General features: G+C 43.5%; 1 protein-coding gene across 2 annotated transcripts in view; it reads right to left on the minus strand.

Moving 5' to 3' along the window:
* NLK (nemo like kinase) overlaps positions 1 to 6,563 on the minus strand; it is a 165,233-nt gene extending 158,670 nt beyond the window's left edge. For both annotated transcript variants that reach the window (XR_003964596.1, XM_030295237.1), the window contains exon 1: positions 5,224 to 6,563. Coding sequence is in view for 1 of the 2 variants with exons in the window: in XM_030295237.1 (XP_030151097.1) it covers positions 5,224 to 5,681 (458 nt within the window). In the remaining variant the exon portion in view is untranslated. The remainder of the gene's footprint in view (positions 1 to 5,223) is intronic.
* Positions 6,564 to 9,014: the final 2,451 nt, after the last annotated feature.

The raw sequence follows: 9,014 nt of genomic DNA on the forward strand, positions 1-9,014 counted from the left end.
TTTCTTTTGTTGTGTTGTGAATAAAACAAATGAGTTCTTTTGTTGTGTTGTGGTTTTGTTTCATTTTTGGTTTTTGAATATAATTTGGAAAAATCTTGTCAGGAGTCTAACCACAAAATGACTTCCAATGTTACAATGCCACGGAGTTTGTATCACCAAGAAACCAGTTCAGTATCATTAGACTGTATTACTTTTATTCTCTCTTTGCTTTCTCTACTTTATGACCATGAACCTGCAGTTTCTAAAAGTAAGTTCGTTTGTAGTTAAAATTAACAATATAGATTTCCACATTTCTAGTTTCACACGGATGCTTTGTTATGTCTAGAAGAGCAACCGTTTCCTTTTTATGGTGCAGGCACTGCTTCTTCAAAGCTCTTTTCACAAAGCAGCGCCCCCCCCCCACCCCAAAGAATCCAGCTGTGGCAGTTAATCCTGGCTGTTAGAAAAACTTCTCAATACTACAAATTCTTAACCTGTAAAACACAGTTAATAACAGAATACACTTCAGTATGCTCTTTCTGATGCACATGACTCCAGGATTTTCCCCAAACATATCCCAAAGCATTCCCCATTTTTCTAAATTCAAGTTGGCTGTTTGAGGAGTAAAAAAGTACCACGGAAAACATCAGAAAAAAAATGGTACCTCTAATTTTCACAAGATGAGCAAGCTAGACAGTATCTGCCATGCATGAGGATTTACGCTGAATAATTTTTCATTAAATCGCACATATTTCCCCCACCTCACTAGGATCTTCTTTAGCAATTCACACTCTTTCATCCAAACACAAGTAAAATGAGCTTCCACTAAAGCTGAACTTTGACGATAAGATGTCCTTCATTTGTTACATTCTGAGAAGAAAAAATTAATTTCCTTCCCACAATGTAAATCTAGAATACTTTCTAAAACAGTGCAGATGAACTGACTAGAACACCTACCAAGTCCACACAAACATGTATTTTATATATATTTTAATGTGTTTGTTTTAAATTATTAATAGCACATATATAGCATATAGCACAACTAAGGGGACACTTTATGGTATCTGAACTCATGCCTCCAAAAATAGTCTGCACGTTGTGATTTCACTTGATAAACCTGGCCATATACGAAGCCACTTCTGCATACATTAACACAACAGTTTTTTCTACCAACAATAACTACAATAAAAACAGCCTTCATTGAGTGCTTACTGTATGCTAGACAGTGTAATCATTGATTTACAAAGATTACCACATTTTTACCGATCCTCCTTGGAGAGGTGCTATTATTATCCTCATTTTATAATGAGGAATAGAGAGGTGAAACAACTTAAGATGACACAGCTAGTAAGTAACTAAGTATCACTACAGTGATGCTTAAGTTTTGAAAGACTTACATAAAAGTAACCCGCTGAAAGAATTAGAATAATAAAATTCAAATTTCTCCAACTTTACTTGGAGTACAAAGGCAACAGACCAAATGAATCCCAAAGATATTTGATCTTTCAATTAATCACATAAGTTAAAAACCAAAACACTACTAATATTCTACGTAGAAGCTTTTCCCAGACTCATTATCAAGGTGGCACTATGTGCCATTAATTCAATCAATATTTCTGGTTGTCAATGTCAAACTGCCTGGGTTTAGCAGTCTTCAAACTTCCCTCATGTGGTCAACTTCCTCCAACTCTCAAAAACACGCACTTCATAAGCCCCTGAAGCTTTATGCTGTAATACTTTGTCCCAAGGTTGTCACAATTTTAAGCACTGCATATTCACTTTCCTCTGGCAAATGTGAACTACCAACAAATAGATATTAACATTATCCTCACCAAATGACTGAGGTTTCTGTTTGTGGGTTATTCTGTGTTTCAGTTTTGCATTATGAAAATGTCCAAATGGACATTTGGAGCCTTGACATGTGATAAAGAAGGTCAAATTATATATGATGCTTTGATGACCCATGAACAACATTCTATCATTAGAATGAATGTATCTCAGGCTACCCCATGACCATATTACCACGTAAACTGGAACCCTTACTTTGAGATAAAACACAGCAGACAGTCGTTAATGAAACCTTAATTGAACTGTCAAAGCACCATCTTTACCAGCAAGCAAATAGGTAATTCACTACTTTTACACAACTGTCCAATACTGATAAGTTATTCCACTAGTTAAATTCAGCTCAGAGATAAATCAAGGCTGGTAGACTAAACTGTTCAGTTATAAATCTGACTGGTAAAATGCTCTACCACTTCCACAAATATCTTGCTGTCTACATACAGGAGAAACAATATTGTTCAAAATTACATGCAATGTTTTCAGACATCAGTCAGTAATTTGGGGTGCATGTTCAGAAAAAGATATGAGAGCAGATACAGTGTCCTTTTGTGTGGGATGCCAGAAGAAAAACACTTGCAAAATGCGTTAAATATATTAGAGAGGCACCTGGGTGGCTCACAGTTAAGCGTCCGACTTTGGCTCAGGTCATGATCTCGCGGTTCGTGAGTTTGAGCCCCAAGTCGGGCTCTGTGATGACACCTCAGAGCCTGGAACCTGCTTCAGACTCTGTGTCTCCCTCTCTCTCTGCTCCTCCCTCTCAAAAATAAATAGACATTTAAAAAAAATTTTTTTAATATATTTGAATCTAAGTGAATCTTATGATGCCCAATCATATGATGTTTTAATAAATCTTATGATGTTTTAATCAAATGATGTATCACTGGGAAAATATTTTTATGTCCCATTTTAATCATTTTAGAAAACAGTTTCAGGTTCATTAGATATTTTTTGAATTAAAAAAAATTCTGGTCTAGTTAGTTAAAAAGTAAAAAATCTTACTAATATCTTTAGCTTGGGTTTCAGAATACTAGTGCGACTCACTCTGGTCTGGTATTCAAATCTCTAGTTTTAACAACTTTACCCAGGTCATACACGTGGCAGTTATGTTCCAAATATAATAAGCAATTCAGACAACAGGTCATCGATATGTAAATATGAAAACAGAAAAGTATTTGCATACTAAAACACACACCTGGAACTCTTCCTTTTTTTCATTCTGAATTGTACTTCACTTGTAACAACTGATTGGAAACACTCAATGCAGCTAACCACACAAACTTGGTTAAAGAAAGAAGGACCTGACCGGGGAATCAAGCAACGAACATGCCACGGCCCTGTGCAAAGTGCCGCGGAGGAAAAGAAGTACCCTGGTAGGCACAGTCCGTATCCTCGAGGGGCTTACGAACGTAGTGAGACAGGGCAAACACAAAACAACCGGTATATAATAGAAGATGGTGTACAGAATGAGGTACTCTTCAAGTACGGGGAGCCAACTCTGTCGGTGACAGAAGGCGTTCAATCAATGACAGAATCTAGAATGGACTCAAATCAAAAACATTCAGTTTTTCATACATATGTAACTCAGAATAGCCTCTACCAGAATGTTTGCTACGGAAGATGTTTCAGCATTCCCAGCTCCTCACCTTCCTCCCCTAAAAAAAAAATCTTTTCCTTTAGCCCTGACTTGAAGTGAAAACTCTACAAGTCACATCACCATTTGAGAGAAATGTAGAACCGTCTTTAAAATATAGTCAAGAATGCTGCAATCCACTTCCCTTTCAGTATCTCTAGTTCTTAACACTGTATGTACAACGTTTAAATAAGAGAGAGCATCCAGGTCTAAGAAAATCCAAACAAAGTCCAGGAAACCAATGACAAAATTTAAAGCAAGGAACCACCTTGTCCCGGTCCACACACCCTCCCCCCCCCCCCCCCCAGGTCCCACACCTCTGAAATCCTCAAGGGTTAGGCAAGGAATGGAAGTTCACGGTGCAATCCCTGGGGATAGGATACGGTGCAATCCGTGGGGACAGGATACGAAAGAGAAGGCAGGAGCAGACCGGTCCCTGAGCAGAGCGACTGAAGAGACACCATTACTGGCTACACTCTTTCCCACCAGGAATCGCATACACCTTGGAGAAGGGAGCACTGCAGCAACAACCTCCTTGGAGAGCTAGCTGGGAAAACACTGGACCCTACTAGTTTAAAAAAAACCAGATCACTTAGTAGCCTAGATTATAAAATGTGAACTATAAATAAAGATGACCAGATATAATGCAAACATGATTCTCACGTCAATTATAGCGTGAAAAACAATGACAAAAGGAGACATTTACCAGGCTAGTTCCAAAGAGTTCATTTTCCTGTAGCGATGGGGGCTTTTCTAGACATTAACAACTATCTATTTCTGAACGCACTGAAAACATCAATTCATCTGTCCACACCAGAATACTTAATCCTTGAGAAAAAAATTGTTTGTTCTAGTTTTGACAGCAACGGGGCCTACAACGATAAATTCATTTTATCACAAACTACTAATCTTCCTAAGAAGAGTAAATAGACAAAATGTTGCATCTAAGAAGCGCTTAGACTTTTTCAAACATCCTAGCACTAGCAAAAGTAGAGCAGTTTCCTATGTTTGAAAAGTATACTTCCTACTACGGCAACCAACCAAGGGATAACAGCAACTTAAGAGGCACTAAATGACACTAAAACATTACACTGAATGTGGGCCACGGCATAGCTACAGTCTACTGACCTCATTTGTGGTACTCATGTGTGATGCTATATTTAATGCATTCTTATCAAAAAAGCTAAAGCTACATACTTCCCAACTGCAGCTTTAGGGTTTAAAATAAACCACTCAAGCAAGGGCTTAACTGGTTCAAGTATGAACTCTATCTTCCTTCTGAGGATCAAGATTACAAATCAAAGAATGAAAAGACAAAAAGGGACATCAAAGTAGTTATGCAAAGTCTAACCCAATGACGAGACTAAGATTAAGGAATCAAAGGTGGGGTCATTGGTGACAGCCGCTGCAATCAGGCAACCTATTCAGACTAAATCAGACCTAAGAGATGACCAAGGTCTGTCGGGATACACGCTTCACACATTCATCTATTGGTCCTACATCCGGTGGCTCGCTCAGGTTCTAAACAGAAAGTCTGGTAGACGGCAAACGTGTGTTACTCATCAGAGGGCGTTCTACCAAAATGCGCCAGGACTCAAAAGCACAAACTCGGCCAGCCAACACGTTGGGCCTCTTCACCGGTGGCGGTGGCTTCCTACAGTTGAGTCGCTCCGCGGTTGGTCACCATGGTGGAAGCCATGGCGGATGGCTCGCCCAACCTCAACGTGAGAAGAAACCGCGAGAAGTCGTGTTTTTCTGTGGATACTCACCAGACAACACCAAAGGCTCCATATCCAATAGGTCTATCCGGCTCAATATCCAGCTGCTGTTGTGGATGATGCGAGTGTTGATGGTGGTGCGCCTTAACTGTAGCAGCTGCGGCAGCCTGTACCTGAGCTGGGGCTGCTGCAGCTGGTCCAGGAGCCTGACCCGGTGCCGGTGATGGGAAATATGGCTGTTGTTGCCCAGGGTTTAACATGGCTGCAGCTGCGGCCGCTGCTGCGGCCGCCGCAGCTGCCGAAGAGGTATGCTGCTGGACAGGGTGTACAGCAGCCGCCGACCCCGGATGAAGATGGTGTTGAGGGTGGTGGTGGTGGTGAAGGTGAGGAGGAGGGAGGTGTGGAAGGTGGTGGTGATGGTGGTGGTGGTGACCTGCTGCTGCTGCAGATGTGCCGCCATTGTAAGCCGCCATCATTTTTGCGTTGGCTCTTGCGCCACAAAGAGACATTCAAAAAAATGCCCTTTGATTGGAAAGCAAACTGGGTCAAGCTGTCATTTGGCCATTTAAAAATGAAGAACAACCACTCACTCCACCTCAAAAAACATGGAGCGGAAACTGGCTTTAGGTCTTCATCAGTCAATCCAAACAAGTTAGAGGATCTTGGTGTTTAGTTTCGGGGTGAGCGTGTGTGGAAGGGTGTGGATTGCCCAAAAAAGAAAAGAAAGGAAAAAAAGAAAAAGAAAAGAAAAAGGAAAAAGGGACCCCTTCCCCCCAGGTTTCCTGCCACAAGTGGGTACTAAAACTCCATCCTTAATTGGGGGGAGGTTCCAACTTTGAATGTGGGAATAAAGGCCAAACCTCCCGACCCCCTGAACTCCACACACGAAAAGGATCAGGAAACACGCCACCCTTGGAATCTTGTAAGAGGGTTGACTCATCTACCCCTTCCATTCCCACATCCTTTTCTAAACACCTACCACCTCCTCAAAAATACAATTTAAAAAAATTCCAACCACCCCAAATTCAAAAGATGGGGGGAAATTTCCAGGGAAACCAGCTTTCCCCCCCCTCGAACTCTCAGGCCTTCCTACATCTCCCCCCACTCCTAGTCAGGCTGACCTGATGGGAGGGGGGTACTAAACTTTCCAGAAGAGAAAAGAGCCAGGGAAGGAGGCAGGAGGGATAGGGTGAGCAGAGCAGGCGACAGGGCAGGACGGAGAGGAGAAAGAGAACCGGGGCAAAGTGAAGGTAAGGAGGTGCAGGGAGGAATGAAAGAGAGGTGGGCAGCACTCGGACGCCCAGACAGAGGGAACCGCCCCGGGATGAGGTTAGGGTCCCGGGGCCAAAGAATAGGAGCCCCGGGAGGCGGGCGGGGTGCAGTCGGAAGCGGGCTGACTCCTGCCCCCGCCGCCGGCTGCTTCTGCTGAGGAGGGTTGGGGGGGAGAGCGGGTGGGTCCCCCCGCGCGACGGCCCCCGCAGGGCTCAAGGCTGCTCCGTCTCCCCCCCTCCCCCCCACCCGGCTTCCCGTCCCCGCGGCCGCTTTCTCCTCAGTCGCTGCCGGCCGCTTTCTCCTCAGCCGCCGCCTCCTCCTCAGCCGCCGGTGCCGCCGCGGCCGGACTCACCTCCCCTAGCAAAGCCGGATAGAGCGGAGCCAGCGGCGGACACGCGCAACCAGCCACCGAGGCCCCGCCCCCGCCTCACACTGACCGGCTGCCCCAGCCAATCCACGCCCACCTGTCTGCGTCTGCCTCCAATCCTGGGCCCGGAGCTTCAGACAGGCGCACTGTTCGGCCAGTGGCAACAAGGTGTGGGTCTCCTGGGGAAATCCCGCCCCCGATCCGGGATGGGCAGATAGAAAGACCAATCAAAAGGCAGAGTCTGGCCTGACCGACAAGACTAAAAGCGAATTAAAAACCAAAGATCTCCGTGACATTTTCTTTCGCCTCTCTCCTCTTTTCTTTTTCTTCTTTTATTTTTTTGGCAGGAGCAGGAAGCTGCGTGCTAATCCCGCCCGCAAAAGCTGGAAGAGAGGGTGGAATAAAAGAACCAATCATGAGCCAGGGACCAAGAACAGAACAACCAATCCTTGGCTTGAAGATGAAGTGGGAAGGGACCGGGGCCAGATAGACATTAGATTTGACAAATGGAAAAAACGATTGATCTCGGTCCCACCCTTCAGATCTCCTATAGGTCAGGATTGTGGAGAATTCACTGTCGTATCAGCGGCGACCTCTTTGGGGGCGGGGCCAAATAAAGGGGGTGTGGTCTAAAGAAAGGGGGCGGGACTGAGATGAAGAAGGCGGAGTCCCAATCATAGATGGTCCTTTGATGCGAGCCATATCCTATCCCTTTTTAAGTCATCAAGTGTGGAGAAGAAATAGGGGAAGCAAAAAGGGATGTCGAACTAACGAAACTCAAGGTCCAAGGTTACTCAACAAGACAGTCACAGAAGAAACTCAGTAGACTGATAGTTCATAGCCTATGGCTGGTCCTCCGTGGTTGATTCTGATCTTGGCAAAAAGAGGTGCTGTCTCCAGCGTTCACAACTCCACTCTCCATGGATAATAAGGCTCTCCTTAAATTAAATACAAATTAAATACAAGATATAAATTAAAGCAACAAGAATAATAAACTCAACAACAAAGATCGTAATTTTCTCCTGTATTTTCTAAGTTTTAGAAAATTGAAATCTTACTAAAATAACCTTTTGCTATCACATAACCTCACTTATTTGAATTTACTTTCTTTTAAAATATGAAATAATAAGCTTACAGAACCTTGCCCTTATGAAATCTTCACTCAGAACCCTGGAGATCATCTTTGATTTCTCTTTGCCTGCCCCACTCCTTCCCTTCTAATCAATCATCAAGTCTTAAACACTTTTCTTTTTTTAATGCTTATTTATTTTGAGAGAGAGAGAGAAAAACTGGGGAGGGGCAGAGAGAGAGAGAGAGAGAGAGAGAGAGAGAGAATCCCAAGCAGGCTCTGCACTGTCAGAGCCTGAACTTGGGGTTCAGTCCCACCAACTACGAGATGGTGACCTGAGCTGAAATCAAGAGTCGAAGGCTTAATGGACTGAGCCACCCAAGCACCCCAAAGGTCTTAAACACTTTCAAACACTTCTTAACACCCCCCTTTCTCCAATTACCACAATATTACCCCAATTTATGCCACTAGCATCTTTAACTCATCTCCCTGCCTGTAGGCTAGCACACCCCTATTTCATCCTCCACTTAGAGTATAGCAATCTTTTAAAAACACAAGTCTGACCATGCCCCTACCTTTGAAAAAAGTCAATAATAGTTCCACTTGATCTTCTTCGCCCCTTGCTCAATGACCTTAATCTATCACCTCCTCCCTCTATACTTCAGACATTCTGAACTTTCAGTTCCACAAATGGTTTGTTGCTTCCAAACCTTCATGAATATCTTCAGCCCCAAACACTCCCCAACCACCCTTCGCTCTTCTAATATATCGTTCAGATGAATTTTACTTTTCATATGCATTTTACCTTTTTTTTTTTTTCTGGAAAGTTTTTCCTGAGTCTGTTGTAGAGTATGTATCTCTGTTATCTATCTTCATTACACTGCCTCCCTCATAGCACTGTATGAGAATTCTATATTTTAATGTTTACTAAGTTTGACCATGCCAGAAAGCGTGTCTGTCCCACTCGGTGTTGCATGCCAAGTTCCTGGGGCAGGGTCTAAAAGGTGAAGGCACTTAATGAGGAGTTGCATGAGTTTACTGAGTGCAGGAGTAGTGGATACCAATCCAAGCTCTGCCATTTACTAGCTCTGTGACTTACGCAGTTTAAGTAACTTTTCTGAGTCTCAGTTGCCT

Source organism: Lynx canadensis, chromosome E1 (genome assembly GCF_007474595.2).
Source record: "Lynx canadensis isolate LIC74 chromosome E1, mLynCan4.pri.v2, whole genome shotgun sequence".
NCBI lineage: Eukaryota > Metazoa > Chordata > Mammalia > Carnivora > Felidae > Lynx > Lynx canadensis.